The sequence below is a fragment of the Erythrolamprus reginae genome, chromosome 2, assembly GCF_031021105.1.
Source record: "Erythrolamprus reginae isolate rEryReg1 chromosome 2, rEryReg1.hap1, whole genome shotgun sequence".
NCBI classification, from domain to species: domain Eukaryota; kingdom Metazoa; phylum Chordata; class Lepidosauria; order Squamata; family Dipsadidae; genus Erythrolamprus; species Erythrolamprus reginae.
This window is the reverse complement of record NC_091951.1, coordinates 249,332,939-249,348,322: the sequence shown is the minus strand read 5'-3', so window position 1 is coordinate 249,348,322 and position 15,384 is coordinate 249,332,939. Positions and strand designations below refer to the sequence as shown.

At 39.8% G+C, this 15,384-nt stretch overlaps 1 protein-coding gene across 1 annotated transcript in view; it reads left to right on the top strand.

The window, feature by feature from the left end:
• SMC2 (structural maintenance of chromosomes 2) overlaps positions 1 to 15,384 on the top strand; it is a 42,482-nt gene that overhangs the window by 4,030 nt on the left and 23,068 nt on the right. The window contains exons 2-13 of the mRNA XM_070742441.1: positions 431 to 642; positions 1,249 to 1,398; positions 1,569 to 1,691; positions 2,207 to 2,245; positions 2,339 to 2,449; positions 2,568 to 2,612; positions 4,850 to 5,083; positions 7,003 to 7,152; positions 10,202 to 10,435; positions 12,159 to 12,318; positions 13,887 to 14,004; positions 14,208 to 14,346. Of these exons, the coding sequence (XP_070598542.1) occupies positions 475 to 642; positions 1,249 to 1,398; positions 1,569 to 1,691; positions 2,207 to 2,245; positions 2,339 to 2,449; positions 2,568 to 2,612; positions 4,850 to 5,083; positions 7,003 to 7,152; positions 10,202 to 10,435; positions 12,159 to 12,318; positions 13,887 to 14,004; positions 14,208 to 14,346 (1,671 nt within the window). The 5' untranslated portion in view covers positions 431 to 474. The remainder of the gene's footprint in view (positions 1 to 430; positions 643 to 1,248; positions 1,399 to 1,568; positions 1,692 to 2,206; positions 2,246 to 2,338; positions 2,450 to 2,567; positions 2,613 to 4,849; positions 5,084 to 7,002; positions 7,153 to 10,201; positions 10,436 to 12,158; positions 12,319 to 13,886; positions 14,005 to 14,207; positions 14,347 to 15,384) is intronic.

The following is a 15,384-nucleotide window of genomic DNA, read 5'->3' as shown; positions in this document are numbered from 1 at the left end:
AGTGAACACAAGAACAAGGGGACACAATCTGAAGTTAGTCGGGGGAACGATCAAAAGCAACATGAGAAAATATTATTTTACTGAAAGAGTAGTAGATCCTTGGAACAAACTTCCAGCAGACATGGTTGGTAAATCCACAGTAACTGAATTTAAAAATGCCTGGGATAAACATATATCCCTCCTAAGATAAAAATACAGGAAATAGTATAAGGGCAGACTAGATGGACCATGAGGTCTTTTTCTGCCGTCAGTCTTCTATGTTTCTATGTTTCTTATATAGAAATGATCCATTTCTACTTGTTAAATTACACATTGCTCAATTTATTGAAAAGTAATTGCTTTTGCTATTCCTAGCTGATGGGTTATATTAAATGGGCTTGATAAAGCAGGCATATTCTGTGGAATAATGGAAGAAATGTTTATTTTATAGGTTGGAGGTGAATTTACTTGGAATTGATAGAGAAATTAGCTGAAATGTACATTAGGTCAATTGTTCTTGAAGGCTTTAAGTCTTATGCTCAGAGGACAGAGGTTAATGATTTTGATCCTCTATTCAATGCTATTACCGGCTTAAATGGAAGTGGCAAATCAAATATCCTGGACTCCATCTGTTTTTTATTGGGAATCACAAATCTGTCACAGGTAAGTGTGTATATCTCAGATATTGGCTACTAATCCTGCTCTTAGCATGTTTAATGTTGACTCTTGGACTAGCTTTAAAGTATATTTTAGGAGGGTTCTTTTCTTAAAATTCGATATAAATCCTGATAATGTGTTAAACATTGATCTTTATTTGCAAGAAAATGATAATTTAACATGCCAAATTCATCTGATAAAAGCATAAACAAAATATTTTGAGGACAGACTCTGATAATCTTTTCAAATAAAGTTTTGCCTATACTATATCCCTTAAAATGGGTTCATCTTGCCTCTTAAGTGAACTGAATTGTACTTTGGAATGATGGATTGACAACACATGTAAAATTATTATTATTATTATTATTTAGATCTGTATGCCACCCCTCTCCGCAGACTCGGGGCGGCTCACAACAACAACGAAATAATATATAACAAATCTAATAATTAAAAATCACTAAAAAACCCTTATTAAAATGTACGAAAGGTTCGTACAGGAGCATAATATTTGTTTTAAATAGAATCAGTAAATTTATTTTGTGATGGAATCCTATAACCAAAGCATCCCTACCTTATCTTATTAGTATAATTTTGTCGTAAAATTAATTTTAGGTGAGAGCTTCCAACTTGCAAGATCTTGTTTACAAAAATGGGCAGGCTGGAATTACTAAGGCTTCCGTTTCTATCACTTTTGATAATTTTGATAAGAAGCAGAGTCCACTAGGATTTGAGAATCATGACGAGATAACAGTCACAAGACAGGTGAGCCAATGTGATATCTTAAGCCTTTACAGTATTTTTAAAAATTGATGCAAGTAGAAAAACTAAAACTTTGCATCTTGATTTTTTTTCTAATACTTTAGAAGAAAGGTCACTTTTAAAACAGATGATAGGTAATACATGCTAATAGTCCTTCATCATTCATTTTCTAGGTGGTGATTGGAAGCAGAAATAAATACTTAATCAATGGTGTGAATGCAAACAATACCAGAGTACAAGATCTCTTCTGCTCTGTTGGATTGAATGTCAATAATCCTCATTTTCTTATTATGCAGGTATGGAAGTATATACGTTCATAACCTTTTTTATTGTATTGTCCTTCTAAATTGTAAATTGGTGGTGTTTTTTATCATTTGATATGCCTTTTCTCTGATTTAAACCCATCTTTCCTTGTAAAAACCTAATTAGCTTCAGCTAACTCAGCCCAGAATTAATCATATGATGTTTTATTCTTCTTCATAGTTGGTTGTATGTCTCTATGCATATCTGCATCTAATGATCTATGGATGGGTGAATCTAGTGTCAAGAAGGATTTTACAGGAATATCATTGATCATCTTGTAAAACTATAGATGGAAAAGCATAGTAACAAAGCTTTCTATGAGCTACTACCTTATCCTGCCCAATTGTTTTGTTACAAATGTACTGTGACAATTTTTGTCCCACTTTCCAGATACACCTTTCTCTTGCAAGGGAGATATGCACCATAATTCACTATACAGTATGTAGATTATAATAAAGTTTTTAAAATGCTAAGATATTAATAGCTGGCTATTTCCCTTTTATCTTAGGGCCGAATTACCAAAGTACTCAATATGAAGCCCCCAGAGGTAAGCATGACAGAGGATGTTCTATTGTGATTTTTATCTTTTAAACAGCTTGATCTGTGATTGTATTATGTATTTTTATTGCTGCTGTTCTAGATATTGGCTATGATTGAAGAAGCAGCTGGCACTAGAATGTACGAGTGTAAGAAACTAGCGGCGCAAAAAACTATTGAGAAAAAAGAAGCAAAACTCAAAGAAATTTGCACGGTACCAGCATTATGGTTACTTGATCCTGTATTTATACCAGTCCTCTTAAGAAAACAAAATTGCTTTGGTTGAATTTTGAGAACTGAAAAATTAAGTACATCTCGCTTTTCATTTACAGATTTTAGAGGAAGAAATCACACCTACCTTGCAAAAACTGAAAGAGGTATTTACAGTTTAAACTTTACAATAAAGTTTACAATAAAACATCTTTGATTAGATTTAGTCCTATGAACTGAGTGTATGCAGCATTATAAACCATTGTCTAGTTTATTTGTTGTGTTCAAGCAAGCTCAATCAAAAGCAAAGAACATTATTGCTTATTATACTATAATGAATTCTACTGAATTCAGTATTTTGGTTTACTATTAAATAATAATAACAACAACAACAACAAGAACAACAATAGAGTTGGAAGGGACCTTGGAGGTCTTCTAGTCCAACCTCTTGCTTAGGCAGGAAACCCTACGCTACTTCAGACAGATGGTTATCCAACATCTGCTTCCAGCATTGGGGCATTTACAAGTTCTGGAGGCAAGTTACAAATCCTAGCTTGCTAATGGAAATTCTGAAATAATTTGATTCAATGCAATTAGACTTTGCATTTCATTTTTAAAATTTATAATACAGTTAAAAACAAAACTAACAAATACAAAACATAAAACATGAAAAATAAAGACCAGTACATGATGGGTTATTTGGCTTACATATTTACATTTGATTACTTTTTGGAATATAAAATAAAAGAATGATTAAATTTTTAAACATTTCTGACATTTTTGTAAATCATTCCTGACTTTCCAGTGGTATAATTTGCCCCAGGTTTCAAAATACTCTGTTTCAGCTTTATCTTTCAGCTCTAAAATTAGCCTATCCATCTCTGCACATGATAGTACTTTATGGAAAATTTCTTCATCTGTGGGGAACCATGCATTTCATTTCTATTGGGCAAAATCTAAAAAATATGCAAATGAAAAGGTGTTTATGCAATACAGAATTTCCCCTCTTTCCTTCTTTTGGTCACGGAGAACCGCAAGAGAGAGAAGAAATCTCAGTTTCATTCATGCAGTACTGACATACGGGTAGTCCTCAACTTAAAACAGTTCTACTGATCATTCAAAGTTATAACGGTCCTGCAGAAAGTGACCTGGGACCACTTTTCACAATTAACAACCTTAGCTGCATCCCTTGGTCATGTGATCAAAATGCAGATGCTTCTTAACTGGTTCATATTGATGACCATTGCTGTGTCCCAGTGTCATATGACCGTCTTTTGCGGTGATCTTCTGACAAGCATAGTCAATGGGGAAGCCAGATTCACTGAACCCATCAGGTTACTGATTGAGCCACGGTGGTGCACTGGTTAGAAGGCGGTACTGCAGGTGACTTTTGCTGATCATGGGCCGCCAGCAGTGTGGCAGTTCTAATCTCACCAGGTTCAAGGTTGACTCAGCTTTCCATCCAGGCTTCTTCGGTTGCCTGCAATTTGGCAATTCAAATCCCATCAGGCTCAGGGTTGAGTCAGTCTTCCATCTTTCCGAGGTGGGTAAAATGAGGAGCCAGCTTCTTGGAGCCAATATGCTGATTCTGTAAAATGCTTAGAGAGGGCTGTAAAAGCTGCAAAGTGTTATATAAATTCTAAATGCTACTGCTATTACCAACTTATCAACTGCGGTGATTCACTTAGCAACAGTGGCGAGAAAGGTGGTAAAATGGAGCAAAATTCACTTAACAAATGTCTCACTTAACAACTGAAACTTTGGGCTCTGTTGTGGTTATAAGTTGAGGACTCCCTGCATCCTAATGGAATAAAGGTTGCTCTTGATTTATGACTGCAATTGAGCCCAAAATACCTGTTGCTAAGGAAGACAATTGTTAGGTGAGTTGTGCTCTAATTTATGACCTTTCACGCTCCATGAGGAATGAATGAGCTGGGGTGGCGCAGCAGATAGAGTGCTGTACTGCAAGCCACTGAAGCTGACTTGTAGATCTGAAGGTCAGCGGTTCAAATCTCATCACCGGCTCAAGGTTGACTCAGCCTTCCATCCTTCCGAGATGGGTAAAATGAGGACCCGGATTGTGGGGGCAATATGCTGGCTCTGTTAAAAAAGTGCTATTGCTAACATGTTGTAAGCGGCCCTGAGTCTAAGGAGAAGGGCGGCATAAAAACCAAACAAACAAGTAAATAAATAAATAAATAAGTGAAGCGAATTTTGATCATGCGATGATAGGGATGCTACAATGGTCACAAGGGTGAAAAATGGTCAGATGTCACTTTTGCTCTGTGCCGTTGTAACTTTGAACTCTCACTAAATGAACTATTGTAAGTCGTGGATGAACCTGTATTTGAACCTGTGCTTTGCTGCAGCTGTCCATGATGCATTCTTTTACTTGCCTAACCAGGAACGATCCTCCTATTTGGAATATCAAAAAGTTGCGAGGGAGATAGAGCATCTCAACCGTCTCTACGTGGCGTATCAATTTTCAATAGCCGAAGAAACCAAGGTGCAGTCTGCTGATGTGCTAAAGCAGATGGAAAGCAGGATTTCAAAACTTCAAGAAGAGATGACTGAAAACGAGAAGAAAGTGAAGGAACTTAACAAAGAAATATCAGAGATGGAAAAGAAAAAGGAGCAAGTAAGAGCTGTCTGGTTGTTATTATTATTATTTTTTACAATATGCTAATACAAGTAGCAAAACTTTAGCCCCTTTTTTAAAATTCCAGGCTGTCCACCTGTAAAGAATAAAACTTGGAAAGTTTTATTTGTTTGAAGAAGTAATGTCTTATTAGAAATATTTAAACAATTAATTGAATAACTAGAGGCTAGTAAAGTGTTCAGGTTGACAGGTATCTGGTATAGGGGTCCCCAACACAGCTGTTGGGTTGTGGCCAACTCGGAATTGGGCTGCACAGCAGTGGGGGAGCATGCGTGCAAAGCTCCACTTGTGCAAGTGGCAGGTACTCGCTCTCGAGTATGTACATTGAGCATGTGCAGCTGTACACCGGTCATTTGCACAGAACCATCCCCTCTCCTCACCCCCCCCTTGCAGGTCTGCCTCCCCCCCCCCACATGCTAACTTGGAAGGATTGCGGATCGTTGATCTAGATCAGTGGTTCCTAATAAAATAATAATAATAATAATAATAATAATAATAATAATAATAATAATAATAATATATTAGATTTGTATGCCGCCCCTCTCCAAGGACTTGGGGCGGCCCTGGGGGTTGGGACCCCTTTGGGGGCCGAAAAACCATTTCACAGGGGTCACCTAAGACCATGGGAAAAAGACAAATTTCCTATGGTGTTAGGAATGTTGCTTGGCGGGACCCAGGGGAAGAGCCTTCTCTGTGGCGGCCCCGGCCCTCTGGAACCAACTCCCTCCAAAGATTAGAATTGCCCCCACCCTCCTTGCCTTTCGTAAGCTGCTTAAAACCCACCTCTGCCATCAGGCATGGGGGAATTGAGACCCTCTTCCCCCTAGGCCTTTACAATTCTATACATGGTATGTATGTATGTATGTTTGGTTTTTTTTAATATTAATGGGCTTTTAATTATTTCTAACATCAGACTACTATAAATAAACAAACAAACAAACAAACAAACAAAAGTTTCTATTCTGGCGCCTTGGAACATATTTTTACAATCCGACCAATCAGGCGTTTACAGTGGGGATGTCCCTCTGACCTTCCTGCCAATCACCTTAAAGCTCTCTTGGGAGAATTGGCACTAGACTTATGGTTGGGGGTCACCACAACATGAGGAACTGTATTAAGGGGTCGCAGCACTAGAAAGGTTGAGAACCACTGATCGAGATGATCTTGGAATGGATGGGGATAATTAATCTAGACAACTATTGATTACAACAAAAAAAGAGGAGCCTTTATCCTGAAGTTGTTTCTAATCCTGTAAATGTTAACCCATTTTTGGACACTAAACAGCGGTATAGCCAGGTCAGAAAGGTTCAAACGTGCTATAGTTCAGAGCATGAGCAAGCATGTTTAATGTATGGATTTGTGCAGCGCTAGCTCACAAACTGGAATAAAATACCGAATGGGCTACAATCTTAAAACATGTTAAAACACAAAAACAAGGGGCTTTCTATCATGTGTAAGAATAGAATAGAATAGAATAGTATAGAATGGATTATTATTGTACACTGTTTATGATTGCTGTTAGCCGCCCCGAGTTTTCGGAGAGGGGCGGCATATAAATCCAATAAATAAATAAATAAATGGAATGGAATCCTTTATTGGCCAAGTGTGATTGGACACACAAAAAAATTATCTATATAGACAATGTGTTTTTCTGTAAAAGATCTTTCTTGTGTGCTCCACAGTTAGTTCTTGTTTAGATTTTGTTTGGTACAGAATCCTTCAAGAAGCTGACATTCCTCTTCAGGGAAGGATTTTAATATTTTTGTCTTTTGTTTCATTTCCATTTTATGTGTGTGTGTGTGTCTGTATCTGTATGTTAGTGAACTGCCTAAGGAAGATGGGTAGAGGTACTATTGTAAATATAAATCTGTTTCTATTAAAACAAATTATATCCGTAGGAATTTGGTGGTGCACTCCATTCTCTGGAGGAAAGCCTTGCCGAGATTCAGAGAATTGATACCAAAGTACAAAGTACCCTTGCTATCAAAAAGCAAAATTTACAAAGTGAAGAGAAAAAACGGAAAGAATTGGTTAAAGCCATGGGAGAGGTAAACAATGGAAATGCTCTTAAAAATAGACACTGTTTTCCCCCTCATGCAATTATATTCACAAGTAAACTTATGTTTGAAAATATATAGTGTATTGTATACAAGTATTTCTACACTGTAATAGAATAGGATAGAATTGTTTTATTGGCCAAGTGTGATTGCACACACAAGGAATTTGTCTTTGGTGCATATGTTCTCAATGTACATAAAAGAAAAAGATATCACACTAGGATATCACAGTACAGTGGTACCTCGTGATACGAACCCCTCGTGATACGAACATCTTGAGATACGAACCCGGGGTTTGGAAATTTTTTGCCTCTTGTTACGAACTTTTTCCGGCTTACGAACCCACCGCAGATTGCAAAATGGTGCTCCGCTGGGCGCTGCCCCCCGGCTGTCACCTTTTAAAACAGCCGGGAGGCTTCTCAGCGTTCTCCCGAACTTTTCGGGTTCAGGAGGCTGCCGAGGAGCGCCACCGCCTGTCTGTCACCTTCTGAAACAGCCTGGGGGCTTCTCGGCGTTCTCCTGAACGCCGAACCCGGAAACATGGCCTCCAAGAAGGACAACTTCGTGACGTCAAAGCTCTGCCCATGGAATTCCCTATTGGGATTCCCCACCTCCGTTTCAGCCTCCAGATCGGCCAAAACGCTGCTGCCGATTGGAAAAAAGGTGCTCTGCTGGGCGCCACCGCCAGGCTATAACCTTCTGAAACAGCCGGGCACTTCTCAGCGGCCTCCCAAACCCGAACTTTTGCCGAACTTCTGGGTTCGGCGTTTGGGAGAACGCAGAGAAGCCCCCCGGCTGTTTCAGAAGGTTACAGCCGGGCGGCGGCGCTTCTCAGCGGCCTCCTGAACCCGAAACGTTTGGGTTCGGGTTCGGGAGAACGCTGAGAAGCCCCCCAGCTGTTTTAAAAGGTGACAGCTGGGCGGCGGCACCCAGCGGAACGCCATTTTGCGATCCCCCCCCCCCTTACACACATTAATCACTTTTACATTGTTTCCTATGGGAAACATTGTTTCATCTTACAAACTTTTCACCTTACGAACCACCTTCTGGCACCAATTAAGTTCGTAAGACGAGGTATTACTGTATTTTAAAAATACATATAATTCTCAGCACCTGTTTGGTGATCCTTCAAAGTTATGACGACATCGGAACAGGAGACTTTAGACTGGTCCTTGAAGATGTGGCCATCACAGCGTCCCTATGATCAAGTGATTGCAATTCATTTGCTTGGCAACCAGTGTTCATGTATAGTGGTTGCCACATCGCACGGTCATGTGATCACCACTTACAAACCTTCACAGTTGGTTTCAGACTAGCCAAGTGAATGGTGAAGCCGGCCTAGTCACATGACATGGTATTTAATGACTACAGCAGAAACTGATATCGTAACTTGGCACAGTCATGTGACATTTTACTTTATGACAATATAATCAACTTTATTTACTGTATTTTTCAAAGTATAAGACACACTTAGATTTTAGAGGTGGAAAATAAGGAAAAAAGTATTCTGAACCAAATGGTGGTGTAATATATTATTTAATAAAATACCACTATAGCAGAATACTTTTTAAAAACATTTACACTTTTTGCAAACTTCAAACTTGACAGTTTTAAGACTTGTGGACTTCAACTTCCAGAATTCCTCCTCCACTTATGTTAGATGGGGTAATTAGAAGGCAAAAACAGCCCAGTTTTTGCAAAAAACAGGCCGTTTTTGTCCATTTTTTCCCCTTGCAAAAACTGGCTGGGCAAAGAGTCTGGGAAGCCTGGAGACCTCACCTACAAAAAGATATTGACAAAATTGAACGGGTCCAAAGACGGGCTACAAGAATGGTGGAAGGTCTTAAGCATAAAACGTATCAGGAAAGACTTAATGAACTCAATCTGTATAGTCTGGAGGACAGAAGGAAAAGGGGGGACATGATCGAAACATTTAAATATGTTAAAGGGTTAAATAAGGTTCAGGAGGGAAGTGTTTTTAATAGGAAAGTGAACACAAGAACAAGGGGACACAATCTGAAGTTAGTTGGGGGAAAGATCAAAAGCAATGTGAGAAAATATTATTTCACTGAAAGAGTAGTAGATCCTTGGAACAAACTTCCAGCAGATATGGTTGGTAAATCCACAGTAACTGAATTTAAACATGCCTGGGATAAACATATATCCATCCTAAGATAAAACACAGGAAATAGTATAAGGGCAGACTAGATGGACCATGAGGTCTTTTTCTGCCGTCAGTCTTCTATGTTTCTAAGCCTGCAGGGAGCTCCTGGGTGCTGAGGAACGGCAAAAATGGCCCTGTTTTTGTGAAAAAATGGGTGGTTTTTTGCCCATTTTTAAAGAAAAATGGGGTGGGCAAAGAGGCTGCAGAGAGCTCCTGGGGACTGGGGGAAGGCAAAAATCCCTTAATTTTTGTGAAAAAAAATGGGCAAAAATAGCCCACTTTTCGCAAAGACGGGGCCATTTTCCCATCCTTCAGCATCAAGGAGCTCTCTGAAAGCTTTCTGGACCCTTTGTCCAAAAATGGGATGAGAGGGTGGGACTTCAGACCAGGAAAAATGGCTGTATTTGGTTTATAAGACGCACTGACATTTCCACCGTCTTTTTGGGGGGGGGGGGGCGTCTTATACTCCAAAAATAAGTATGTGAGACCCCAGTGAGGTTTATTTCTGAATAAATATAGGTAGATGTGATCTAAACTGCAGAAGAGCCCCAGATTCAGAATTCACTAGCCCAGGGGTAGGCAAAGTGACTTGTGGACTTCAACTTCCAGAATTCCTGAGACAATCATGCTAGCTCAGGAATTCTGGGAGTTGAAGTTCACCTGTCATAGAAGAGCCAACTTTGCCTACTCCTGCACTAGCCAAGTGAATAATTCTCTTAGGGTCACCGTAGTTTTAATTCTCAACTTTCATTGGATCTTTATTGTGGGATTAAGTAGGATTGCGCTTAGTTTTTTCTTATCTATTTACATATTTTTTTTCCTTTTTAAAATTGGCCTTTTAATCATACGTTTTTCTGTTTTGTTTGTTTGTTTTAGGATTCTAAAGCTTTAGCCTTGAAGGAAAAAGAAGTCCAGAAGTTGAGAGATGCTTTGAGTGTTCTTCAGGAGGCAAACAATAAAGACACTGAGGCCCTGGCTGCAGCACAGCAGCATTTCAATGCCGTGTCAGCTGGACTGTCCAGCAGTGAAGATGGAGAAGATGCTACTCTTGCTGGACAGATGATGACTTGCAAGAATGACATAAGCAAAGCAGAAACGGAAGCGAAACAAGTAAGTAATAAATGTGTGATTCTGGGCAAATTGGGCGCGATAACACACACGCATGCCCCCCCCCCCCCAAGAAAAGGTAATAATAAATAAAATTTATGAATGTTCTAAGATGGACAAACTTACATTGGAACTAAGAGGAATCTGAATATTATGAAACGTGGGAACTGGCACAAATGGATTGAATTAATGAAAACAAATAAGAAGATTATGGGTAACTCTTAAAATTAGTAAGATGAAAGATGTAAAATATAGAAAAATATAAGTACCGGTATAAGTGTACGTAAACAGAAATGTATAATCCTATTCATTACTATGCTGAAGAAATAAGGTTTGAATAAGAGTACTGTGATTTTTTTTTCCTTTTATGTAACAATGCAGAATTACTGAAAGTATAATTACGTTATTATTCTGAAAGAAAATATGTGAAATTAATAGTTTCCCCCCAAAAAAGTTAAAAATAACTTAAAGACTATTGTGAGCTGTGGGATTTAAACTCATGTAGTCAGATTGTTGACTACAAAAGCAATAATTTAAAAAGATACCTGGAATAAGGAAGGAGTTGAAGAGGGGGTAGTGTTGGGTTTAAAACCTGATGTAGTCGCTTTCGTCTAGATTGACATTAGATTTTAGCACTGAGGATTACAACTGGAGAAAGAAGTTGGCTGCCCAAGCTGTTCTATTGGAAATCATTGTTTTTTTATTGTGGAGTTGGGAAAACAATAGATAAGATGTTTTGCGCGCCTTCCTGTTTTAAGGATTAGGATATGACTCTTTTCTGCAGGCCCAGATTTGCTCTTGTTTTACCTTCAACTATCAAAAGATAAGTTTGCATGAAATATTGTTTCCCTACCAGACTGGATAAATGTTTGGGACAGTGGGGGAAACTACAGTGGTACCTTTACCTACAAACGCCTCTACTTACTATCTTTTCTAGACAAGAACCGGGTGTTCAAGATTTTTTTGCCTCTTTTCAAGAACCATTTTCCACTTACAAACCCGAGCCTCCGAAACTGTAACCGGAAAGGGCAGAGAGAAGCCTCTGTGGGGCCTCTCTAGGAATCTCCTGGGAGGAAATAGGCTGGAAAAGGTTGGAAGAAGCCTCTGTGGGGCCTCTCTAGGAATCTCCTGGGAGGAAACAGGGCCAGAAAAGATGGGGAGAAGCCTCTGTGGGGCCTCTCTAGGAATCTCCTGGAAGGAAACAGGGCCGGAAAAGGCAGAGAGAAGCCTCTGTGGGGCCTCTCTAGGAATCTCCTGGGAGGAAACAGGGCCTCCACCCTCCCTGTGGTTTCCCCAATTGCACGCATTATTTACTTTTACATTGATTCCTATGGGAAAATTTGCTTTTTCTTACAAACTTTTCTACTTAGGAACCTGGTCATGGAACTAATTAAGTTCATAAGGAGAGGTACCACTGTATTCTCGTTTCTGGGGAAATCATAATGATATCTGTAGAGAGGGCAGAATGGACATTTTCAGGCTAATTTTTATATTTTAAGGAGTTTGTGATTTTTCCCATTCTGTACTTTACAGCCAGGACCGTCTTTGATGGTTTTACCCATTTAAACTGTCAACATTCCCCTTCTTTGAAAAGATGTCTGGTGCCTAAAGTCAGAAAATTCACGATGCTTACTTTTTTTTTATGACTGTTTCTAGAAAAGTTAATTTCAATCTAAAATAAAATATTTGAACCATAACTTCATGCTAATCCTTTTTTTTTTTGAAGGCTCAGATGAAACTGAAACACGCACAGCAAGAGCTAAAGGCGAAACAGAGTGAAGTGAAAAAAATGGATGGTGGCTACAAGAAAGATCAAGAATCCTTTGAAGCAGCTAAAAAGCAGAAAGAGAAACTCGAAAATGAAATGAAGAAACTCAACTATGAAGGCTGGTTTGCTTTCTCGAATGGGTGGGGGGGTTGGGTTTTACACATTGTACACACGGATGGAGATTCAAGAATAGCTGTTGCTTACTTGGAGGATAATAACTTCAGGCTCAATTTGAACATGTCCTATACAAGTGATGCCGAACCCATGGCATACATGCCACAGGTGGCACGCGGAGCCATATCTGCTGGCATGCAAGCCGTTGCCCTAACTAACCTGCAGTATGCATGCATGCGCCGGCCAGCTGATTGTCAGCTTGTGCAGAGGTTCTGCAACGGCGTTTTCAGCTTCCAGAGGGCCTCGGGGCAGTGGGAGTGGGAAAGCCATTTTCACCCTCCCCAGGCTTCAAAAATACATCTGGATCTTGGGGAGGAGAAAACTGGGCTTACCAGGCCTACCCGAAGTCAAGAAACGTATAAACAAAGGGATCCTGCGTGCATGCACAGAGGGCAGGGAAGCATGGGGGGATCACACCTGCGTGCACAGGGGGGCATTGAATTATGGGTGTGGGCACTCGCATGCGCACAATAATGTGCGCACACATACTTTTGGCACCTGAGGAAAAAAAGGTTCGCCATCACTGCCCTATACTAACAGTAGCCCAGGTAGCCCTCGACTTACTACCACAATTGAGCCGCTAATTTCTGTTGTCAAGTCAGGTGACTTTTGACTCATTTCACGATCTTTTTTTGCCAGAGTTGTTAAGTGAATCACTGCAGTTGATCAGTTAGTACATCTTCACCCCATGTCCAGTCAATGAAGCAGTGGAAGTGATGTGCCGGTGCCTGGAGGCTGTTGGAGTCTGGATGGGTGTCAAACTCAACCCTGATAAGACAAAATGGCTGTGGGTTTTGCCTCCCCAGGACAATTCCATCTGTCTGTCCATCACCCTGGGGTGGGGAACTATTGACCCCTTCAGAGAGGGTCCGCAATTTGGGCGTCCTCCTCCTTTTGCTTGTCAGAAGGTCGTAAAGGGAGATCACATGACTCCAGCCCCCCCGGGGACACTGCAACAGTCATAAATACGAACCAGTTGCCAAGCAACTGAATGTTGATCAAATGATCATGGGGAGGCTGCAAAGGTGGTCACTCTGAAAAATGGTCATAAGGCACATTTTCCAATGCCGTTGAAACTTTGAACGGTCACTAAATGAATTGTTGTATGCAGTGGTGGGTTGCTACTGGTTCACCTCTGTTGGGAGAACCGGTAGTGGCGGCAGGAGGCTCCGCCCACCCACCCAGATGTCATTACGGGCAATCTGCGCATGCGTAGAAGCATCGTGGTAGCAAAGCAAGCGCACATGTGCGCATTCACAGTTCTGAACTGGTAGCAAAGGTAAGTGGAACCCACTACTGGCTGTGTGTCGAGGACTACCTGTACATAGGTATGTGATATTGCATCTCTATGAGCTAGAATATATGATGAATTAGTACCAGTTGATGCCCATTTTTCACATTTTATATTACATAGTTTCTAAATCAGGTTATAAGTTTCTGTCTAATCAGCTTCTTCTGAACCCTTAGAAATAAATACTCTGGATAATGTTATTTATTCATTGGCTGTTCCAGATAAAAAAGAAGAGAGTCTTTTAGAAAAGCAAAAGGAATTATCCCGTGTGGTAAACCGTTTGAAGGAATCCTATGAAAAGTTCCTGGCCAGGTTCCCTAATCTACGCTTTGAATACAGGTGAAGCTACGGAACATTAAATTATATCTTCAGTCCCCGGGGAAAAAAATTATGTTACACTGTTTTACAGTTGAACTTGGAAACGGGGAAGAAAGTTTCTCTCTAGAGTAATTACACAATATTATTTAGTACCATAGCAACAAAGTCTATGTGCTAAAAGTATTCATACAGTCTCACAAGGCAATTTCTTAATTGATTTCAAGAAACCCGGAAACAAACTGGAATCCAGATCGTGTGAAAGGGCTGGTTGCGTCTTTGATTACTGTGAAAGATGTCTCTACAGCAACAGCGCTAGAAGTAGTGGCTGGTGGTCGACTTTATAATGTTGTGGTGGACACCGAGGTACGTTTCACAAAGATTTTATTCAACGTATGACTTCTGGTCTTTTCTCACTGGCTTTAACAGCAAACCAAACACAGATTTAATAGCAAATAGGGCCTAGAGTTATATTCATTAGTGTATCTGAATGATATACCTGCCATTGCTTTATAAACCCACCTCTGTCGTCAGGCATGGGGGAATTGAAATTTTTTCCCTTCCCCCTAGGCTTATAGAATTTATACATGGTATGCTTGTTTGTATGATTGGTCTCTTAAATTGGGGTTTTTTAGATTATTTTTAATATTAGATTTGTTACATTGTTTTCTTTATTGTTGTTAGCCGCCCCGAGTCTTCGGAGAGGGGCGGCATACAAATCTAATAAATAAATTAAATAAATAAATAAATAAAGATTCTAATAAATTAAAAAAGTAATGCATAAAATAGTCCTTATTTCTTAATTGTATTATTTTTGTAATGGTTAAGATGACCACCCAAACCACATTTTATAACTTGCATATAGTGTTTGTGTAAACTATGGGTGTCAAAGTCGCGCCATCATGGTGTGATATTTTGCAACATTTTGTTCCTTCGCAGAGCTAGGGTGGGTGTGGCCTGCACATGACACATCTCGCTCAAGGGCCTCCAGTTTGACATCCCTAGTGTAGACAGAGTTTGTGTATGTGAAAAATACACAGGTAATCCTCACCCTACAACAGTTCACTTAGTTCAAAGTTACAATGGCACTGAAATATGTGACTTTATGACCAATTAATGACACTTAAGATCCTTGCGGCATCCCCATGGTCATGGGATCAAAATTCAGATGCTTGGCAACTGGTTTGTTCATATTTATGACATTTGCAGTGTCCCAGAGTCACACGATTGCTTTTTAAGAACTTCCGCCAAACCAAATCAATGGGGAAGCCAGATTCACTTCCTTTTCAATTGCTTTGATTACCTTAACATCTACGGCAAGAAAGGTGGTAAAATAGGACAAAATTCATTTAACAACTGATTTACTTAAAGCTACGGAAATTTGGGGGCAAATTAGCAATAGCA